This window comes from Pterocles gutturalis, unplaced genomic scaffold (assembly GCF_000699245.1).
Source record: "Pterocles gutturalis isolate BGI_N339 unplaced genomic scaffold, ASM69924v1 scaffold8688, whole genome shotgun sequence".
In the NCBI taxonomy this organism is placed as follows: domain Eukaryota; kingdom Metazoa; phylum Chordata; class Aves; order Pterocliformes; family Pteroclidae; genus Pterocles; species Pterocles gutturalis.
Genome location: NW_010120440.1, coordinates 2,429 through 26,134, shown reverse-complemented (window position 1 = coordinate 26,134; position 23,706 = coordinate 2,429). Strand labels below are relative to the sequence as shown.

General features: G+C 36.2%; 1 protein-coding gene across 1 annotated transcript in view; it reads left to right on the top strand.

Annotated features, from left to right (window-relative positions):
- The window catches only part of IFT74 (intraflagellar transport 74), a 42,853-nt gene extending 19,982 nt beyond the window's left edge, over positions 1-22,871 (top strand). The window contains exons 9-19 of the mRNA XM_010076908.1: positions 3-44; positions 1,681-1,824; positions 2,402-2,442; positions 3,651-3,730; positions 7,514-7,567; positions 12,647-12,744; positions 13,708-13,834; positions 17,641-17,804; positions 18,403-18,528; positions 20,930-20,990; positions 22,756-22,871. Of these exons, the coding sequence (XP_010075210.1) occupies positions 3-44; positions 1,681-1,824; positions 2,402-2,442; positions 3,651-3,730; positions 7,514-7,567; positions 12,647-12,744; positions 13,708-13,834; positions 17,641-17,804; positions 18,403-18,528; positions 20,930-20,990; positions 22,756-22,871 (1,053 nt within the window). The remainder of the gene's footprint in view (positions 1-2; positions 45-1,680; positions 1,825-2,401; positions 2,443-3,650; positions 3,731-7,513; positions 7,568-12,646; positions 12,745-13,707; positions 13,835-17,640; positions 17,805-18,402; positions 18,529-20,929; positions 20,991-22,755) is intronic.
- Positions 22,872-23,706: the final 835 nt, after the last annotated feature.

The window sequence follows — 23,706 nt, the reverse complement described above, 5'->3', positions numbered from 1 at the left end:
AGGAATTGGATGCACTGAATGTCAAGGAGGAGGCTCTAAGAGCTGTATGTGTAATAACAAGTGGTGTCTGTACCAATCTTCACTGAATTCTACTGTAAATCATAATACGGTAGAAAAATACCTGTAATCTTTCTCTGTAAATTTTCAGTAGGATCATGCTGTAGAATGGGAAGGCAAAGCTTCCTCTCTGTTTTCTACCAATAATTTCTAATCAGTTCGGGGTATAAATTGTTTTTGCTAGATACCAAGTTGTGATGGGTTTGCCCTTGGCTGGAAGCCAAACCACACATCCACTCACCCAAAGGGCTAAAGGGAAAAAAGGACTCGTGGGTTGAGATAAGAACAATTTAATAACTAAACTACAATAATATGGAAAATAATCCTATACACAAGTATACAAATGAGTGATACACAGTGATACTGCCCCCCCCCCCCCCGCCAATGACCAAGGCTCAGCCTGTTCCCGGCTAACGATCCTGGAGCAGGGAGAGTCTCGAAACCACACTCAGGGAACGGAGATAACAGTCCGAGCATCCCAGAACGAGAGCTTACCGGGGTGGGGGTGGGAAGGCCTTGGGAGAGCAACCACCTGGACCAAGATGACCAGGAGCAAAAGAGATCCAGAACCAAAAAGGGGCCGATCTTCCGGAGGGTCCTCACCTATATACTGGGCATGACGTGTATGTTATGGAATAGATTATTGGCCACTTTGGATCTCAATCCCGAACCTAAGATCAAATCCTGGGCTAGTATCTGGGGCTGTGCTCCCTCACAGCTTCTCCTGTTTGCAGACAGACAGAGAGGCTGAAAGACCTTGGCAGCCGCATAAACACCACTTTTTATCAGCTTTCTTCTGAGCACAAATCCAAAACACAGCCTCTTGCTGGCTATTATGAAGAAAGTTAACTCTGTCTCAGCTTAACCCAGGACACTAGTACAAAATTTTGATAGGAATAGTGAGGTTTCCTAGCTTTAGTTACTCATGTGGTTTCAATGTTTTGTGTGACATTTTATTGATTTGGAAGTACGCTCTGAAGAGAAACGTGAAACTATCATTCGCATCCTTCTTAAAGATTTGTGAGACCTAATTTTTCAATAAGTTTTCACCTTTCAGGATGTGTGAGAGTTATTTTCTTGTTCCACAATCCATTTCAAAAGCAACTGTCATTTGAAGCACAAAGTGGTACCTACTAAGATATTTTTTGTCCCACATACATACATAAACATGTGCTTCTAATACACTGTCATACTGCTAGATGGAACAGGATTTTCACATATTGGGCCTTTCATGGATAAAAGGATCTATGAGCTGAAAAATAGTCATGAATATATTCAGAAAGTAAAATTTTCAAATACTACTAGACATTTTTCCAGGTCTTTTGAATACTGTAAATGGTTTGTGATTCCCCTAGACATGAAGAAATAGTAAATCTACTCAGAAAATTGCCCTGAGGATGAACTCATAAAGCAGGAAGTAGCTGACTGGGATATTACATTCCAGAAAATGCAGTACTGAGAATATGGATTGTAAAGTTTATTGTTTATGCTGTCTTTGTACAGTTTGTAGGTAATAAGCTTCACTTTCAATGTGTATATAAATCTTGCTTAACTAAAGCACAATTTCTGCAATGCTTTCTTGACATCTGAAAACAGCTGGTAGGTGTTTGCCTTTCCCAACAGGAAATAGCACATTCCCAGGTGAGAGAGAAGGCTGTGCAGCTGTATGAAAAGCTCCATGAGCTTGAGGAACGTCGAGATCACATGATTGCTGAGGATAAGAACATGGAGTCTCCAGAGGAGGAACGAAAGAGGTTACTAAAGCAGGCAAGAACATAAAATGTTATCATGTAAAAGATTCTGTAAATTGGTATCTTAAGGGTTGATAATATTTGAAAATACTTGTGTTTGAATCTTGCTCTTTAAGCAGCACAAATCATCTGAAATTAAGAAGAGTTAATGAATTGACTGGATGGGATGTTTCGGGTTCAGCCAAAACAAAATTGGCACAGTCAGCTTTTCAGCTGGTTGACTCATGACAATTCATCAGTCATGTTGGTATGGGAAAACTGTTCGTATTGAACAGTTCTGTAACATAAGTCCAGACAGTATCCTTGTGGGGAACTGAGCAGATGTACTAATCCAGTGGGTTGCTAGACTGAACAACACTGGTAAGTGTGTCTGATTTTTAAATGTGTATTGAGAAAGCAGGAGAACATTTGGAAGACATAACACTCATATCACTTCAGTGAAGAACCGTTGTTGGACAATGTGACAGCAAGTTTCTGATTTCTTATGCTGAGTTTCTATTCCCTGTCTACTGAATTAAGAAATCTTTTTTCATTTTCCTTTTTTAATTTGTAGATTTTATTTCCTATACTAAAGTTGTTATACTTTTTTATAGGTTAAGAATGATAGTCAAGAAATAGCGAGCATGGAAAGACAGTGAGTAATCCCATTATACTGTTGCTGCAAGTTACATTTAGACCCTAAAGACAGGTGAATTCCATCGCGTGTTTCTAAGGACTTTTAGAACACCACCATATTTTTGAACCTCTGCTAGTATTAACCTTCCAAAGAGCACAGAAGATATCCTTCTGTTTCAGCTGAAAAACTTCTATAGTGATAGGACATTTAGATCTGCATAGTAAGATATTTCCTATCCTTATTAACATCCCTTGAGAATATAAATTGGTGATAGCACCAATATAAACTTCATTAAGGCTGGGACATCTGTGAAGTTGAGCCTGCATTACCCTGCAGTCACATTTTTAAGAGTTTTTTATGTGTTCTTAAAACCTAAGAGTTACAAAGTTGCTTACAGAAAGTTTAACGCTAAAGAGTAACAGGGCATTGTTTCTTGATTCTTGGGTACTGGACCTTTATGAAGATTTTCCAGAAACTCTAGTAAATGTTGTAATAAATAGTAGTGTATTAGGGAGAGTATAAAACAGTACAATATTTCTGTGATTTTGAGACATTTGATTTCTCTCTCTGTACAGAAAAATTGAGATAATTCCTGAAATATCCTAGAAACAATTCTAAATTATTTTAAGCAGTATTCCCAACTGTAATCATTGGTTAATTTTTAATGCATTGACACCTTTGATTGGATAATAAGTTGCTTAACAGAATTTTTTGAAAGAAACAATAACAGAGAATTATATTTGAGAATTTACATAGAAACGTTTTTAAGGTCATTTTCTTTCTCACTTTGACTGATTATGTAATACAGTGTTTTACTTGGCAATTTCTTAATGGAGTTTAGTGAACAGGTGAGTAATTTTTAAGGAATGCAGATCCTTGTTGCATTTTAGCAATTGTGCTGTACCTATGCAAAGCTGTATAGCAACCAGCAGAGGGACCCTTACAGCAGAGGGACTTAGGCAACTAAGTCAAAACTACTGATGACTCAACAAAAACTCTTTTTAATAAAAAAGAGCATCAGTACTTGTATTTAATAGATAAAGGTATTAAAGTGACAAGTGCTTTACATATACCTTTTATAATAACAGCAATCATCCTGATATTCTTTTAGTTTTGATAAAATTAGGTTTGCTATTTTTATTCTTGATTTTTCTGTGCATTTTTGGCTAAAAAATATGTATTTCACAACACCTTTTAAACCTTGGACTTCATTATTCATTTGTCAGGCTGACAGAAGTAAAAGAAAAAACAAACCATTTTAAAAAGGTCATTCAACGACTTGATATGGATCTGGAGAATCATCAAGGTAATATGACTAGAGTTGTAGCAGACTATGCACAGCTGCATCTCTTTGTGTTATAACACATATTGTTATAGCCATTAGTTGCTTGAAACTTTTAGGCTTATGCAAATGTCCATTATTCACCATCAGAAGAAGGTTTTGTGTCTAGGGGTGCAGGCTTCTCTCTTCTGATGTGAGAAATGTAGAGTGCTCACCTTTAGTGGCACATTCATCACGTTCATATTGACTAGTAAAAGTACCCTGCAAAATAATAGTACAGCTGTCTGGTTTTCTGTCCCAATGTTATTTTTAGGATTACTTGAGGTATAGAAGTTTCTCCTGCAGCATTGCAGAAGCAGCTCAGCTTTAGAAAAGTTCTTTTTTTATTTTACCTTTTACGTGATTTGATACACTGTCAGTAAATGTGGAATTGAGAAAGTTTAATAATAATGTGTAAAGCAGTCAAAATTCTGTACTATTTTATCTGTCTTTGAAACTTCTTGGGTTGATCTTTGCAAGAAGAGTTCATGAGCTGCCTAGAAATGGCATTAGCTTAGAAACTTAACTCCAGCAAACACCTGCTTTAGTACATTAGGTTAGGTTAGGTTGGGATATGTCCTAGCACTGGAAATTATGGTTCTGCAAGAAGTAACTTAGTTTGAGCATAGGCCCTCAACAGCTGTGGAAGATTCTCCTTAAAATGGGAATTCATCCCATGGAAAACCTTCTTCTAATTATAAGGAATCTTGTTTAGATAGGAGCTAAATATATATGTACATACATTCTGGAAAACTTTGTGACAAGTTATTTAAATTCTATAGGACTGATGAATTAATGTTTTTACATCCTTTATACCTTTTCTTGGGTGATCAGTGTAAAATTTATCTGTAAATTTCTTCAAGGTGAACAAATATTTCAAAATTGACCCTAAACAAATGTTTGATACCTCTGTTTCTCATCTTTTGCATTACAGAATATTTCATATCTCTCCAGATATTTCATTATTTTTATGCAAATAATTTATTGAGACTGCTTTATTAGCTTTCTTGCTTCCAGATAATATCATTGTCAACTTTACTATTCTGCTCTAATTATTCCCTTTTTCTTGGCTTCCAACTTTTTTTTTTTTTTTTTTTTTTGGTATCTTTGGAGAAATGCAGAAGGTAAGAAGTTAGTTTCTTTTTGCATTTTATTGTTAGGTTTACACACACAATCATTCACTGCTGGATTGTATGTCTTTTACTGTTTTAGAAAAAGACCTGTGTTGAAGAAGAGCATTGAAAAGCATATGTAGGAAAATAGGAAAAAGCACATGCTGTCTGTCAACGTATCAGGAACAGTCAGGATGTTCAGAATAAAATTACCTTCTGGTATAATATAGAGGGAATAACACCTGCTGGTATAACATAGAGGGAATAAAGAAGATATTCATAAGGAGTAGCTTAAAGACACAGGAATATATACTCCTGACATCCTATTCTCTAGCAAATGGAGAGAGCATCCCAGAGGGCCTTTCGTACTTCTGCCCTAAATCAGCATCTTGGTGTGTCCTTGAGATTCTTATCCTTCCTCCTTCCCAAGTTAGCTTACTTGTGGCTCAGTATTTAAACTGCTTATGCGAAAGCATTCCCAAAACTTTAGCTCCTAAAATATTTCAGTTAAATTTAAGGTAAAATAGCCGGGGGAAAAAAAAAGTTACAGCTAAGAATTTTTTTAATGTTTAAGGATTACTGTTTCAGTGCTAGGAACATTTTTGAGCAGTAAGAACAAAATAAACAGACCATAAATAGAAATAATTATTTCTAGTTTTCACTTAAGAAAATCTAAATGAGTAAAAAATTTACTTATTATATATTCCATCTATTAGCAGTTACCTTTAACTGATTAGTCAAAATCAACATTAACTCATCATGGAATAGACTTAACACTTCATAACGGCATCCTGGCCTGTATCAGAAATAGTGTGGCCAGCAGGACTAGGGCAGTGATTGTGCCCCTGTACTCGGCACTGGTGAGGCTGCACCTTGAATCCTGTGTTCAGTTTTGGGCCCCTCACCACAAGAAGGACTTTCAGGTGTGGAGCAGGTCCAGAGAAGGGCAACGAAGCTGGTGAAGGGTCTGGAGCACAGGTCTTATGAGGAGCAGCTGAGGGAACTGGGGTTGTTTAGTCTAGAGAAGAGGAGGCTGAGAGGAGACCTTATCACTTTCTACAACTACCTGAAAGGAGGGTGTAGTGAGGTGGGTACTGGCCTCTTCTCTAAAGTAAGAAGTGATAGGACAAGAGGAAACGGCCTCAGGTTGCACCAGGGGAGGGTTAGGCAGGATATTAGAAAAAATGTCTTCACTGAAAGAGTGATCAGGCATTGGAACAGGCTGCCCAGGGAAGTGGTGGAGTCACCATCCCTGGAGGTGTTCAAGAAACGTGTAGATGTGGTGCTTAGGGACATGGTTTAGTGAGTTAGGTGGTGTTGGGTTGACGGTTGGACTTGATGATCCTTGAGGTCTTTTTCCACCTTAATGATTCTATGATATGATTCTGTGATAAATGGCATGAGAGGCTAAGATACTGATGTAATAATGCCATATTTTAAAGAAAAATTATCTGTAAAGACATTTTAAAGGTTCTGGTCTTTATTTAAAATATTTTTTTTCTTTAAACACTTGGCAAATCATATTGCCCTCTGTTTCTTGGTTCACTGTAACTAGACTTTTTAAAAGGAGAACAGATTGAGTTATTAAGCATCAGAGACTTGCCTTGCAAAATGAAGGAGAGTGTCGAGCAAGGAACAAAGCCACAGCTGCAAGGAAGCTCAAGCAGAATCACAGTCCCTTGGGGCCTGTGAGTGTTCTTATTGTTTGTATATACTAGATGAAAAGGAAAGCATGGGGCTGGACAAGTAGAAAGACCTGGAGAAATTTGCTTGCTCAGTTATATCTGTATCTGCTTCATTCTTTTTCTTTGTATTCTTTAAAGCTGCAAGATTATGCTGAATATTAATCAATGACCAAGACTCAAATAATTAAAAATTTAGAAGTTTGAAACTTAAAATTATTCTTTGGAGCTGAATTGTCTCATCTTCTTGAAACTTGTGACAAATATATCAGGTCTCCGCCTTTACTAGTACATTTTATTTAAGAACTATTTATAGTCATAGTTGGATTTAAAGATGGAGCAAATTATGTATTGTATGTTGCTCTCCATTGCTCCCAATACCACTACAAAGAATGTGTATGGAAATGTTCTTTTAAACTTAATTGTAGAAAGCTTTCTTTGCATTTTATTTTCCTATACCATTGCTTGTACAGTTTTCCTGTTTATTTCCCCAAGATTGTGACACTTCTGCTTACAAGCTGCATATCCTTATGGAAGTCCATTCTAAATACATGAAAGTGCCATTGAAATGGCCCATATGTTAAACAGACCTGCAGAAAATTTTAACTGATCATGATGCCCAGGCAGACAAAAGCATTTGTTCTCTGTTATTGAAATTCACCAGAAAAATCCTGTGAACTTACTTTGTTCAAACCAAGTATTTATCCCAATCTTATTTATTAGAAATCCTACCCTCTAAAAGGTTCTAAAAATTGCATTGATTCTGATTTATTAAGCTAATTATCTTTTTTTTTTTTTTAATATAAAAGTGTATATGACCTAGTCAGTTGAAGTGACTACATTAAATGGCATGGGATGAGTCCTGTAGTTTCTAGGAATGTAGAATTCTCATTTTTAAAACTGACATTTTGCCTGCCTGAAGGAATTGAGGACAGAGACAATATAAAGCGAAATCAATGTTGTGTCTCTTGCAGGAGAGGAAAATTGGAAATACAAGGAGCTGAAGAAGAAGGAAGAAAGCATGGACAGTAAGTTGTCTCATATACCTTAATTAGACCTAATTCCACTAAAACACAGGTTTTCTTGTATTGTTAACACTCAGTTAATTTAGAGCTGAAAAGAATCTATGTCCTAATCTTTACATAAAGTTTCTGTGATCTACCTCAGGACAAGACAATTGCTATCTTAAGACTTACAGGACAGTCACAAATATTTGGAGCATCTTTCAAGGCTTTTCATCATAAATTAAGGGTCTTAGGAACACTGTTTTATTTTATGAAAGCAAGGTTGAAATTAATTTTTAAATTAATTTAAATTAAAGTTATATAAAACCAGCTGTTCAGGTCTGATTAAAAGCAGAACTTGAAAAAAGACAAGCGTAGACATCACTTAGTTCTTTAAAATTAAGGCTTCTCATATCTGTTTATTCAAGATGAATGCTACTAGAGCTTTCTTCCGTATTAAAAGGTTCTAATGTTGTAGAGACCTCACTAGAAACTAACAGAAGATTAAAACAGAACTGTTTTTAAAATATACCCTATTGCTCGAATACTGTAGTAGGCAGCTTACAAAAAAAGTTGTTCTGTTACTCAGCAAAAGGGGAAAATTATGAATAAGTATGCCATGAAGGCCAAAGTATATAACACCTTTTTGTAACAGTGTTCTTTGAAGATGTTTACTGTAACTTATGGATAGCATGATACTGAAAGAAAGGTCTCAACAGACAATAAGGAAAGATGGATAAGAACGTACTTAAGAGAGTTTCTGCATTTTCAAATTACCTGATTTTCTGAGAAGCAGAAGGACAAAAGCTCACGGTCTTTCTGACTTTTTGGGTTTTCGTTCTGCTTCTGCCCTTATCAGAGGATATTGATGCAGTTCCAGAGCTTTTGGATTTTAACTGAGAAATTAGGGGGAACATGCAGGAGTCTTAAAGATGGGAAAAGAGCAAATATGGTAGCTGTCTTGAAGAAGAGGAGCCAGAGAAGTATAGACCATTCAGCTTAGTATAAATTTCCAGAAAGATCGCGGAAAAAATAAGCAAGCAAACAATTTGTAAACATTACAGAAACAGGAATTTGAATAACACTAGTATTGATTGGTCAGGAACAAACAACTAATTTCTTTTTTTGACAGAAGAATATTGCAGACTAAGGGAGGAGCAGCAGATGATGTGTACTTTGACTTCAGTACATCTTCTACTGCTGTTTCCTGGTGTTCGTAGAAGCAAGCTAGGGAAATATTGCCCATTATTAACCTGTACTGTGCATTTGATTAAAAAATTGTTATTTATGAAGGATTCACTGACAAGATGGAAGGATGTATTGAGCAGAGTTTTGCAGTGTGTTGGATGTTCTGGTTAGTCAACCTTTTTATTAATCAGTTGGATGATAGGAGAGAGTAAATACATAGTTCCACAGAAAATGCTACATTGCACAACCTGAAATTGTGTTGGAGGACAGGGTTAGAATTTAAAATACTTATGGCAGACTACAAAGGAAGGACAAAATGTTAGAAAATTAATAAGTGCAAGTTTGTACACTTGGGCAGAGTAATCAACAGCAAAAATGCAGAATAGGGAGCAGTTCATTAGGCATAGGTCAGTGGTGTGCCTCAGAGTTACAGTGAAAGACAAAGTGAACATGGCTTAGCAGTATCACACTAACATGGAAGAGAAAATACCATGGCAGTAGGTATACACAGGAGTGTAACTTGTCAGACACACAAAGTAACCTTGTTCCCTGTGCATTGAGGAAGGCTTCAGTTGGAGTATTGTCTCTAGTTCTGCACATAAAGAAAGAGGTTGGCAATCCTGAAGAGAGGCTGGTGGGGGATGTGGGAAGCGTGACCTGCAAGGAAATATTAAATAATGAGTCTTTTATTTTAGAGAATTTATTGTAGTTGTCAAATGTGTGAAAAGGCTGTTTCAAATAATAAGTGAATAATCTATCTGTGCATATATATGGAGGATAGAAATGGAGTAATACACCAATAGAATCATAGAATGGCCTGGGTTGAAAAGGACCTTAAAGATCATCTAGTTTCAACCCCCCTGCTGTGGGCAGGGTTGCCAATCACTAGAGCAGGCTGCCCAGGGCCCCATCCAGCCTGGCCTTGAATGCCTCCAGGGATGGGGCATCCACAACCTCTCTGGGCAACCTGTTCCAGTGCCTCACCACCCTCTCAGTGAAAAATTTCCTCCTAATATCTAACCTAAATCTTCTCTTAGTTTAAAACTAAGACTATCACTATCAACCCCTGTAAATACTCACTCCCCTCCTGCTTATAGGCTCAATAGCTGCAGAAAGATTTTCGGTTGGATATTAGAAAAAACTTCCTAACATTAAAACTCACCAAGCATTGGAACAGATTGTTCAGCAAGATTGTAGAATATCTATCATGAGCTGTGTGTAAGAAGAGTATAGACAAACATCTGAATTATTGACATACAGTTGTTTTTGTCTTGGAGCAAGTGAATTAGTTAGATGACCACTTGCAGTCTCTTCCATTCACTTTTTTATGAGTCTGTGAAACACATAGCACTCAAATGAAAGAAAGTCAGTCAGACAAGTGTGATGAAAAGGAGAGGTGCTTGCAGAAAGACAGTGAGATGAAATGTAAATACAGACCTCACTTAATGTTTCTAATTAAATTCTAAGAAGGTTTGGGGAAAAAAAAAAAAAAAAAAAAACCCCAACAAAACTAAAAAGGTCCAGAATGCCAAAGGAGAAGAACACCAGTCAAATCATATAGTTACGATTCTTAAGTCCTAATTAAACTCTGTGAGGCTCAGTTTTATAAAATTATATATCTGTGTATGTAAAGTTTTGTTCTCATTTCATATGTATGAATCTGTGACAATGCTTTTCTTTCATGAAGGTGCTTTTATTTCACTCTTCTGCTTTCCCTGCATATCTGCTTTGAAAGATTCAATATCGTCATTGCCTACAGCTTCCTTGGAAGCAAATAAATAGGTTTATCAAGATATTGCAATCAACTTATTTAAGACCTCTTGCTAAGATGTACCAAAGTCCATGTCATCATCTGTTATGTCAAAAAGAATTGGCACAGACCCCAACAAGAGACAGATGTTAATGAAGCCTTTGCTTACTGCTAGAGACTTAAGAGTTAAATGTGATTGAAAGTTTTGTGTTAGGTTACCTGAGTGATTCTCTTTGTAAAAATGACCCACTTTAACATTTTAAACAATGAAAGGAAAGAACAGCTTAAATGTTTAAAACACAAAACATTAACCAAGAATTTAAATACTTCCCTTACTGCTTCTCCCTTAGTTCTGTTGTGGTCAGATATTTTTTTAGTGTAGAAAGTTCCTGTCTGTATTTCACAACAACAGATTGTATGAAATACCCAGTAAGTGCCCTTGGAGGAAGCAACTGGTTTTGGAGCTGTCGTTGTTACTCATCTTATTAAAGTATAATTGTGCTATCTTTAAGATAAAAGAAGACAAGTTAATTCTGAAGGAAAAGAACATCACAGAGAGAAAATAAAACATCCCTTTCTAAGGATAGCTTCATGATTTGTGGCCTGGGTGCTGGAAAAAAACAGGCCTGGCAGTGGTCTTATTCAGCAGTTCGGACTTGACTAGCTTTTTTTCAATTGCAGGCTGTTTAAGCTTTGGTTTAAACTATGTTTCTGGTTACTAGTTCACAGCAGTGTTGCAGTGTTAGCAAAAGATAAGCTTTCTTACATTCTTGCCAAGTACTGTTCTCTACAGTTACTGGTCAGTTTCAGGTGGACTGAAACTTTATTTCAGCTTTTTGAGCCAACTGAATCTGCATCAGAAATAGTCATTATTTTTAGCAACCAGCTGTGCACATTAGAAATATGTTGTCTAATGCCATTCATTGACCTCTCAGGATTCCAAGTGTCTTTCATCCTGAAGTCCCTGCTTCAGAAAGAATCTTTGTAGTATCTCAGTATTGTCCCCTGTCTCCAATAATGCACATTTTTCCCTCCAAAAGCTTTAGAAGCTGTAATCTGTGAAGCATCTCTGTTAACACTTTCATGGACAGCATTGCAGATGATGTCAGATATTACAATAGTTTTCTTATCCATAAACGTTTTATTAGTAAAGAATTTTAAAAATTAGGTATCTTTAAAAAATCCTGGATGCTCTGAGATCCACAATTCTCTAGTTGATCCTCATCCCTTCAGGACTTTTCAGTATTTCCATTGAGTTGTTCCACCTGTCTTCTTTCTCTCTTCCCAAATAATCCATCTTGAATTTACTATTATCTAATCCTTCTTGCTCAAACAAGCACTTCTTCCCTTTTTCATCTAGCTATAAAGTTTGCAAAAATTTTAGTTTCCTGGGTGCTCCTGTGTATATAAGCCATGTTTCAGGAGAAGACCCAGCAGGAAAGGGATTATCATAATTTATAGCCTTGGGTGGCACCTTAGCGGACCTCTGACTTTCATGTGGTGTGTCCAGCACCTTTTTTCCATATGGCTGTCCACAAGAATACAATGTAGTATGCCTAGGGCACAAATACAGAGTACATACCACCATTCAACTGTGTTGTCAGATTCAGTTGGACACTTACTAGAATGAACATTAGTTAGAGATGTAGCAAAAGGACATCATTCAGAAAGAAAGAGATGATACCAAGTGAACATTGGTCTCAGGTCCTTAGCGGTGTTTGGAGTTTAGTCCAGGCCATTTGAGATAGTGAAGTCACATGTTTGCTTTATTTAATAGCCCATTTTGATAGCTTACAGAAAAACCAAGACCAACAGGTGCTAGGACAAACATTCAGAAAGGTGTCAGAAACGATGGTGATGAAACTCCTTTCTCATTGGGTGGCAGCCCTGACCTGAACAGTATCCAAGAAGGTGGTGACCTCATGTCATTAGTCAGTCAAAGATGTGTCTCTGGAAAAATTGTCCTCTTTTTCATTCCAGCCCGTAAGTTGACAAGTTTCAAGGACTCTACCACCTGTCTCTTAAATGAACTATTAATCTCAAAGTAACCTGTCTGAAATTGTACAGCTTACCAATTTCATACAAAATTTTGACTGGAAATAGCAAGGGCGTGTGCTGTACCCATGCAAATAGCAGCCTTCTTTATCATGTTTGTTGTTTTCTAGATTTTCTTGAGACTTTTGAAGAGGTGAAGAATCAGGAATTGGAACGAAAGGCCCAAATAGAAGCCAACATTGTTGCTCTCCTGGAGCACTCAAGCAGGGTAAGGGCATTTCTCTCCTGTGGCAAGCTAGGAATTTAGAAGCATGGAACAGGAGAATGAATGGATAAAGAGGAATGGTGTTTTTAATATATGATCCAGTCACTATCAGTGTAATTAATCCTTAAGAGGATTAAACATTAAACCATGTACAGCTGTAGTTAAAAAAAAAACAAAAGAAAGATATTTGTTTAATTTCTCTTTATTTCTGGGGAAGGAGTTTTGAATATTAGATAATACTTGTGACCAGAATAAAAGGAATGTTTGCATAACTGCTGTAACTCATCATCATTGCTATAATGAACATGATTCTATTAATGATAAAAATATCAGAATACTGCAAATAAAACTAATCCAGTATTTTGTTTACCTGAAGTCTGCAAATCTCAGTTCATGGGTATTCTGTCACTACTATTAAGTAACTGACAATATTCCAATGTCTCTCTGGTCTACTAAAATTATGTCTGGAATACCCTGCTGTGTAATATTTAATGTAAACACTTCAGAAATTGTTCCCATTTGCAGTCCTTTTTTTTTTTTTTTTTTTTTTGCACTTTCAAAACATTTTTTCTTTTAACTTTTTTTGTTTCCATGGAATTTTTTCGTATAGAAATCTTTCAGCTTAGTAATGCTTTGATTATATCATCACTTTAATTGTCTTCTAACACTTTCAGTATGGTATACCATAAGGTATATTTTAGGCAATGCCATTTACTTTAGAAGATACTGATATAGCAATACAATTTATACTTACTGCAGTAAGTACATCTTTTATCAAAAGCTGGCAGAATTAGAGTCTTAAACATTTAAATCACGTCAGACAGTTTCCAATATTTTCAGTCTTTGTGGTAGAAAAGCCAAATAATAGACAGTGTACTAGGACAGGAGAGTTTTTTACTTGTCCAGTTACCATTTGTTGTTTCAAAGATACAGCATGTTCTCATTATTGTTATTGGTAACACACAGAATTTGAATCATATGAAACAAATTTCATCTGTTACCAATCAAGAGCTGAAGATTATGCAGGAAGACCTCACTTTCAAATCAAATGAAATGCAGAAATCACAGAGCACTGCTAAGAATCTGCTTACAGGTGAGATCATCAAGGAATTTTCAAATTCATTCTGTAAAAAAATTAGAATTATTGGAGTTGTTACATTAATAACAAGTACAAGATCAGTGATCTCCAAATATTCAAATATAAATACAGTGTCCAGTTGACAAATTGAAACTCTTGTTATTTATATTCCTCATCAGGAGTATTTAACTTATTATTATCAGCAGATTATCAGCTTCCTTGCACAGATATACATTAAACGGGTTAATACAGGCATACAAACTTCTTTGAGCTAGAAGTTTGAATCTACTAATATTCACCTCAAAATAGTGCTTAATAAATTGAAGTAGAGGCTTCCACAGTTATCTAACTATGTATTATTTGTAAATGTAGTTCTTAGTATCACTTACTTATGGTTTGGGCTTTTCTAAAGGTGTATGTACCATGGGAGAATAACTGGCAACAACAACAACAAAAAAAAAAAGTAGCTCTCAAATTCTCAGGCTTTGATTCTGCAAAGTGAATATTCATTTTTACTTCATTTCGGAAATACTCAGATACTTAAGTATAAGAAACTGCAGGATCTTGCCTGTAATTTCAGAAATCAGACAGTATTTTTCTTTCATTTCCATAACAAGTATCTATTTAGTTCTTTATTTGCATTGTTTATAGTGGAATTGTTCTCTTAACCAATATCATTACTGGTTCAGCAAGCTTTTCCTTGTTTGTTTGGTTGAAAGGAAGAGGCAGGAATTAAGAACCATAAATCATTTTGTTAGAAGGCTATTACGTGCTGTACTTGGTAATAATTTTCAAAATAGAAGCCTGTGTGTCCTGGGTTAAGCTGCGTGAGTGGGTGTGTGGTTTGGCCCCCAGCCAAGGGCAAACCCATCACACTGTGGTGTAACTTCAAAGTAGTTATGTGCAAATAAGAAGTTGTTATGCACAGAATGTTTCAGAAATTTATTGTTCTGTTGCGTGTTTGAACATTTAGTGTTCACTTGTCTGCGAATACTCATTTTATTGTTCTAGTGTAAAACTGACCATACATTACAAGTTCAAATATGACTTTTTTTCATTTGTGTAAGCATCGATTCTTATTGCTTTACATTTAAGGATGTTCTGGAAGCACATAGCGCTATAGAGACATTATTGAAAGACATATTTCTTTCTTTGTGGGGGAAAGAATGAAATTACAGTACATAATTTTCAGCAGATCATTTAAATGATTCATAAGTAAATTTCTGAAAGCAAGGATTCACAGATACTGCAGTAAACAACCTAAGATTCTTTCAAAAATGCTGTGAATGTGCAGTTTGCACAGCTGAATTTCTTCCTAACCCTTGAATTATAGCAGTCATCTTCAGTATTCTTTTGTTGTGATATTTTCTTGCTGTAACAAAGATATAAAAAGTCCACCAGCAGAACCCTTAAAAAAATAAAAAAAAAAAAGGAAAAAAAAAAAGGGAAAAAAAAAAGAAAAATAAAAAGAATAAAGGAAACCATTGGAGAGTAAACAAAAGTGCTGATGGCATAGTTTCCCAAAAACATTTCCCTGGGTCACTGTAGTTTGGTCTGAGAGTTTGCTACTGTGTACACACTGCCTGCTAGACGCTGCAACTTCATGGCATATCAGAAGGAACTGGGCTGCATCCTCTTCCTGTCTCTTCCCCTAGAGGAGTTTTGAGGTTTTTTGCTTTTGATTTTTTTTCATTGAGGCTGTTGCTGGATAAGGATAAAATTCACCCCTTCCAGTTTCTTCCCTTTTCTCCAGAAAGTGTGAATGGATAGGAATAGCCTGTTGCTGGATCACCATAGTTCTTATGAGTATATGGACAGAACAGTCTAAGAATTCTTTCCAGCTTTTTAGAATTTAGATTGTTATTACTCTTTACATGTAAAGTAAATCCCAATTAGTCATCTATGAGTTATTTTAAAATAACAAAATATAAATATTAGAACAACTATATAAAAAGAAAAAACGCTGGGATTAGGTCTAAATAAATCCTTGCGAAAATCTAAAGTTTTTTTCTGCTATTTCACTCTGATTTGAATTATTTTTATTTTATAATTCTATTTTTTTTACTGTTTTTAATGTTAAAGCTCTGATTTACTGAGGTCCTTCAGAATTTATCTGTCTTTAAACCACAGTGCTGTGTAAGAACAAGTAGAGCTGTGGTCTGTTCAGTTGTGTTTTAGGATCTGATATTGACCAATAGCAGGAACTTCAAAGTGAAACTATGGGCAGTTATGAAATATTCTAGACAAGTAAAGTGTTTTCTTAAGCCCTTTAGGGTGGAAGACAGCATAAACATTGAATCACAGCCATGCAATGAAGTTCCAAACCTTTTAATTTAAAACCTTCTTTTTACTGGTAAGGAAATATTTCATATTTATATAAATGTTCTTTGCCCATGCAGGACCCTTTCAGTTTACCTTATGGAAGTGTGTTCCTTAGGATAATTACATATTGTACACAAAAATCTCGGCTTGTTTATTTTGTATTGTGAGGTTCCTAAAGAAATCACCAAAGGACTTTGTAATAAGCCATAAATGTTGATTAAAGACAATATCTCACTCTAAAAGATGAGTATATGGCATAAATACACAAGAAGAGAGATGAATACACATTTTGAGCAGGTGAGATTTTTGCAATTAATTCCACCAAGGTTACCATATGCACAATTTTTGTAAAGGTGAACTCTCCCTTTGTCACATATGCACATCCACTCGCTTTTGCCATAAGGATCTCTACTGCCTTGTTTAAGTTTGGGGGGAAATTTTCCTATCCTTTTTCCGGGTGATCAGCACAAATCTGAGTGTGTGAGCAAAATACACAGTTTATGCCGAGAGAAGTTTGTGCTGTGTCATCTCTCCCAGTAGCCCACTTTGCCTGATATTTTAGAGTGTAGAAAAAAACCCTGCATTGTTTGTGTCATTCTTCTGAGTTAGCCACAGCTCAAACATAAGATTATATAGCCATGTGTTAAATATTCAGGAACATGAAGAAAATACAATGACAAGGCTGCAGGTCAAAAACCATCCAAAACAAGTCTACCCACATCTAGTCCTTCCACACACAGGGTGGATAACTTATCCCCAAAACTGGATCAAAGTATATTTTTTATTTCGTGTATCTTTAGTGTGTCCTCTCTTCAGCATCTCATGTTGGAACAGTTTCAGTCTTTACATCTCTCTTCATACAAGAATATATCTGTTCTTCTAACTTCTTTAATTACCTGTATCTCTGTTGTTTCTTTTTAATGGGTTGTCGGAAGTAAATGCTGTATGTCATAGCATATGCTTATTTTGTAAGCTGTGACAGTTCTTGTTCTATAGAGATACGGAAATGTTTTACTGTACAGGGTGAATGTTTAAAGCAAATTTGGCTATTTACTCTCATAAAACTAAGTCTTGTCATGTACAAGCAACATAAAAAAAGCAACATGATGCTAAAAAACTAACAAAAATTATTTTTTTATCACCTGCATTCTTGCAGTCAGTTTTTAATAAGGTACCAGCGCTGCTTTAAGACTTGAAATTGACTGATGCTATATACGACTTTAAGAATAGAAATACCACACTGTGATATAGAAAATCACATTTTCATTACTCTTCACTTATGGAGTATAACACAGTGATTGTAATATGGGAGTCTAACTTATGGGCTGATTGTGAAGATCAAATTTTTTTCTTTTATTCACATTAACATTCCCATTAATATCAAAATCAGAAAGATATGCAGGAGTTGTTTGTTTTACTAAAGTATAGCATAAACCTTTATACGTGTATTATGAAATTAAAAGTACTGTTAATTAGAGATTGTGTATCTGGTGATCTAGAGAGTCAAAAACTGCAGATGGACCTGCAGAAGATGGAACTCTTGGAGGGCAAGATGGTTGATGAACTGGCTTCTCTTAAAGACAAAATTGAACAAACAAAAACGGATTTGGAGGTCTATAATAATTTGCCAGCTCTGAAGGCATCAGGAGAAGAGAAGAAAAAGGTAATGAAAGGAATGAAACCTTGGATTATACAGAATTTGTGTGGTCTTGAGCACCTAGTGGATGGGACTCTGGGTCTATGACTGGGAATCCTTACTGATAGCTGAAAATTAGGTTTGCACAGCAGTGCAAATGAATCCAAATGCTTCTCTGCTTATATACATGACTTATTAACTGGGTACATGTAGCAGGCTATCAGCTGGATACCTTTTGATAACTTCCTTCCACAAAATTTCACATTTATTTTAGTGATTCATCTGAACTTTTCTGCTCTAACTTATGACTACCCATAAGTTTGAATTTGTCAATCTAACCAAAGAACCAAAACAAAAAAGAAAAATCTGTCCTGCATGTTTTTGCTCTAAAACAAACTCGATCTAAAGCACTTCCCCTTTCACATATGTTAAATTTCCTACAGCTTGGTCATAACTGTTGAATATTATCTTTAGGTTAGAGCATGCATTGCTAGAGAAAAGCCTTATGAGTTCTTTATGCAGATGATCTTGTTCTGAAATAAAGTAGCATCTTGAAAGTTGAATTAAAATAATTTGGAGACCTTACCCATTACTCAGTTTGTGTTGTTTTTTTTTTTCCAACTAGAGACTCCAGGATGACAAAGAAAAATTAACAAAACGTAGCCGTGCTTTCAAGAAAATAATGGAACACTTGAACACAGAGTATGAGATGCTAAAGAAAGAGCTGCAAGAGAATGAGACACATTCTCAGGTATAGCTTAACTTACATGTTCTCTCTTCAGTTGTTTCTGTTGCAGTTTCAGTTTTCTCATACACGTGAAGCACTGTGTGGATGGAATCAGTTTATTCCTTCTCAGGGAGTTTTCAAAGTTATGTGTTGTAAATGCATAGCCATATTTTCTGTTTTCAAACAAAAGTTAATATAGTGCTAATAAATTTATTGTAAGCTTTGGATTTCAAAGTTACTAGGCAGAAGTCTTTCTGAGCTTAAAAATTGTGTGAATCCTTTGTTTAAGTGTTTGTACAAATCTTGCTGAGAACTTTTGCCCTTCCTTTGCTTGAGGAGATTTGAGGACCAGCTTAAAAAGAAACTACAGGGGGAAAAAAAAGTCACTACTAATTAATTAGATGAGATCCCTTTTGCTTTTAAAGTCATGGTGGTAAGTTTTTTCTTGCAACCTGTACTTTTAATTCCATTTCCCTTTTTCCAGTCCTTCTGCTCCTTGCAGACCACTGAAGTTTTAGGGTTTGTTGGACTTCTTTAAACCCAAGAAACTTTGGTATATGAGTATGTTTACATTTGCATTTCAAAAGTGAATCAGGAAAGAAGATACTTATAAACTCTTGAGCAGCTTTGATTTTTCCATTATAAACACCTATGAACTGCTGTCATGGCAACAGAACTTTGCTGGCATATAGGTTAGAATGCACAGAAAGAAAATGGATAACGTCCAAATAAGCTGAAAAATGGAAATTTATTATTTTCTCTGCATTTCACTGATTTTTATGGTTTCAGGTTGTTGAGAACTTTGTCCTTCAGGACTGCTGAAGGTGATATTTGTACATGTTTAAGTTAACTTTCTTCTGGAGTGAACTTTATGGAGCAGAGGAGAGGGCGTAGCTCTAAATGAGGAGATATACACTTGTAGCATGTGATCATTGTGGGCTGACTCTAGGGTGATGAAATAAATCCCCAAAGATGCATGCCAAAGACTTCAGACATCGTGTATTTTTTATGCCAAGATCAGACTCTTATTCCTAGAGATTATGTAAGTCAGAAATTGATACCCAGCCACTGCTGATACTTGCATAGTGATGCTAAAAACTTTATATAAAATAGTAGTTGTCCAGCATTTCTTCAGTTCATTAAGCTGTAGCAGTTCTATTTCAACATGTGCAAAAAGGATTTGTTTCTTTGCTTTTTATTTCAGGAGTGTAAATGTCATGAAGGTGAATAAAGGCATATCTTAAAATGGCTGAGTAGTTGACATGCATCAAGTATTTTGAAGCACAAATAGCATTTGCATATCTTTAGGGTTTTGGGTGGTTTTGCAAGCAGTCAACTGTATATGTTGAGGCATTCAAGGAGTTACTATAAAAATGCACTGAATACTTCCTTTGGGACCTAACAGACAGTATTTTAAACCTAGGCTCCTTTACCAGCTGTATTGCATGGAGCAACATCTACAAAGGGGGCAATAAAAATTACAATTGGTCAGAAATCTCATACCTTGGAAATAAATTACTACCATGTTTGCTGTGAACCAGTACACTAGATAACTAAATCTTCACTGTAAGATTCGAGTAATACAGCAAATATTTTCGTATCTTCTTTAATAAGCTTTTAAGTAAAATGTTGCAATATTTTCCTAATTTATTACCTAAGTTTCCACTGAAAGTTTAGTCTCAGAAGTCTCAGAATGATTTTCAGTTTTTGCATTTAAAAATAACATCTGCATATCGTGAAATGCAGAACCCTGAACAGTAGCATCATAAAAACAAATATTATAAAATTGTATTGTAAGGAAGCAGCCATCAATATAATGTCCACACTAGTTTCCTGTTGATGCTGAAAGTATTGAAGAAGTGCCAGCACTTAACCCACACTCCTGCAATCTTCTCACTGCAGCTCTGTTCTTATCACAACTTCTGGCATCAGACAGGAAACTTAACTATGGAAATAAGGAAGCTTCTTCTGTATAGCTCGAAGTCCGAGACAGTGTCAGGAAATATTGTATCTTTGGTGATTTTAGATCTTACTGATTTTAAGAAGAGATCATTTAAATGACATGAAGTATAATGAGAATTAGTATCTTCCTGTGCTCACCTTTTTATTTCTGACTTACATTCATTTCCCTATACAACACATCTAGAATTCTCATCTGATTTTTTCCATCTACCACTGCAGTTGCATGAAGTGCTTTTATATAAATAGATGTATGATGTACTAGATTATATACAGGTTAATCAGTGACATCTTTAAAAATAATTTTGCCGTTGTTTCTCATTTCTGTGGGTTTTTTGTGAAGCAACTTTGATCTTATCAGGTGATAGAATAGAAGGCATAGATATAACATTTTTTTGAGAGTCTTTGTATAAAGTACATGTCTAATAATTATTGTTTACATTTTTGGCTCTTTTTGTGTTTTCAGCTTACAAATTTGGAGAGGAAATGGCAGCACCTTGAGCAAAATAACTTTATGATGAAGGAATGTATCCTTTTCTTTAAGAAGTACAGTAAAATTCACACACTGTATTAATTGAGGAAGAAGTCTGTTTCCTCCAGCAGAATTAGACAGGACAGAGTGGGGAGCAGGAGACAGGGGAGGAGGGGAATGCAGTGCTTTGCAGGTGTCTGGTTATCTGATAGATATTATATGTAGCAAAACTTGCATATGTTGTCTGAAACAATTTCACAGTGTCCTAAAGGATAAATAAGATTTACCTTGCAGTCTGGAGTTTTTCCTGTTGGGTCATTTTTGCCGTTAGTTTCATACAAAGATCTTCACATCTGTCCAACCTCATCTGAAATAATCCAGCAAGAGTAGCATTGTTTGAAAATCTGTAGAGCACGGTGACTTTTCATGGTATTTTGCAGTTTTAAAACACCATAAATATCAATGATTAAAAAGTGAGCAAGAAATTGTGCGCATTTAATGTATTTCTTATCAAATAAAAGAGGAATTGCATATTATTATTAGAGGGGAAAAAAATAGATAAATGTGGTAAGATGTGACAAGGAGATGCTTTAGCTGCAAAATGGGCTGGGATGGGGGAACTGCACTGTAGCTCTCTCATTATGTATTGCTAATTAAAGAGTTACATTCCACTAATCTTATAAGAACTTCCAAAACATCAGCAAAATCTTATTTGCTGTAAGTGACTTTCATAAGGTCATTTTTTAAATTAGCAAAAGCACTGAGGTTTTTTTTAATTAGAATTGATGGCTCTTCTTATATTGTACTTTATTGTAGAGATACGAGTAGGGCATAGTTGCACTTTTATTTTATATTATCAGGACTTTGAATTCTCTGCAATAAATTCACTTCTTTAAAATTATTTTGGAAACAAAAAATCTGAAAAAAAAGATGTATGGAATCACTTATATGATTATAGTACAAGTGTAAGTGGTAAAAGTAACAGCAAAACCTTATCGTGCAGTGCTGTGTATGGGACAATGGACATTGCTATGTATCTCAGAAAATGGCACAAGAATATATTTCAAGCAATTCTGTAACAGCCTAGCCATCAAGGAAAATAAAAATTATATAGGAACTGCACATAGCGTTATCTTTTTCGTATACCAAATATCCCATTTCTTGTATCTGATAAGTGCTCTAATTCTTAGAAAAAATAATGTGAAAAATGTTTTGAACAACATAATGTAATTGGAGCCACCTCCTCTATGAAGAAGACTCTCCAGGAATATTTCATTAAGGTAAGAATCTTAGATACTATTTTTTCTAACAGAAAAAACTTTCAAACAAACCAAGAGGAAAAGTTGATGAGGATATTAAAATGCCTCCTACCTTGCTACAATGTATTATCTATCCAAGTGCAGACCCTGACACAGAGTTTTATGTCTGCTTGAGCTAGTGGAAATGACATTCTTTTTTTCTTCGACTGGGACTTTTGTAGCCAGAGTTCTAAAGTGCCAAACTGTATGGCTGTGAATAGCTGAGTGCCTTGAAATAGTTTTGTCTGCAATGTAGCAATGGGTAGTCTTCCAGAGGGACCTATTGCATATATATATAAGAACAAAACTGGCTCAGGGATGTAATCTCTTGGGTTTTTGCCATGCTTGGCATGAGATGGCAGCTAATAAATTGGTATAAAACTTTTAGACACAATTTGAGTTTTTTCCATTATTTGCAATCCTTCACAATTTTCACTGAAGGAAACTTAATATATTGTGGTTCCCTTATGAACTCTAATTATGCTAATACTGGAAGTTTGTTTCCTTAATTCTTTTAATCAGTTATAGCAACAAAAAGTCAGGAGAGTGACTACCAGCCAATAATGAGGAATGCAAGAAAGCTGGTCACAGAGCATAACAAAGCTCTCATAGAAGCTTTACAGAATGCCAAGAACTGAACCCAGGCACTTCCTTCCTGCCCAATGGACCAACAATGAGGGATGGGCACAGGCAACATGGAAAGCTGGACTACTGAGCTCATTCACTCACCACTACAGCAAGAAATTCAGAGCTTTTAATAGTTTCCGTCCTTTTGCAACATGGAAAAATTTTAGAAATAAAGTTGTGTTGTGGTTTTGTGTGGTGGGTTTGTTTGGAAGCAGGGAGGGGCCACAGTAATGGCTCCTGTAAGTAGCTGCTAAAGGTTTCCCTGGACTCCAGCTCTGCTGGCAGCAAGAGAGGGGCTGCAGTGGTGGCTCCTGTAAGTGACTGCTAAGGGTTCACCCCCATCCCTGGCTCCAAAGGTTTTAGTAGCCTGGGGAGGGGGGCAGGTAAGGTGGGGGAAGGAGTACCACCGATCTAGCCCCTGTGAGAAACTGCTGGAAGTTTCCCCATCTTCAGTCTGAACCCACCCCAGGCCAGGGCTGAGCCAGTCGGTGCCTCTACGAATACCATATTTAAGAGGCGGCAGGGAACATGGGGATGGGTGCGGCCCTGGGCAGGGGTGCACCGGCCTGGACAAACCAGCCCAGCTGTCCAGCTGCCTGCCCAGCTTCTGCGAACCGACCTACTGTAGCCCAAGCCTCTGCCATGGCTCGCCCGAGAGTCAGTTTCCTCGGGAGCCGATGAAGGACCTGTGGCGGAGGGGAGAAGTAGCTCTGAGAGAGACAACTATGCAGACATGCCAGTCAGAGAAAAGAAGCAAGAGGAAAGAGGCACCCCTGGAATTTCCCCTGCAGCGTGGTGAAGATTCATGGTGATGCACGGTTTGTCCCTTGGTGCAGCCCATGAGAA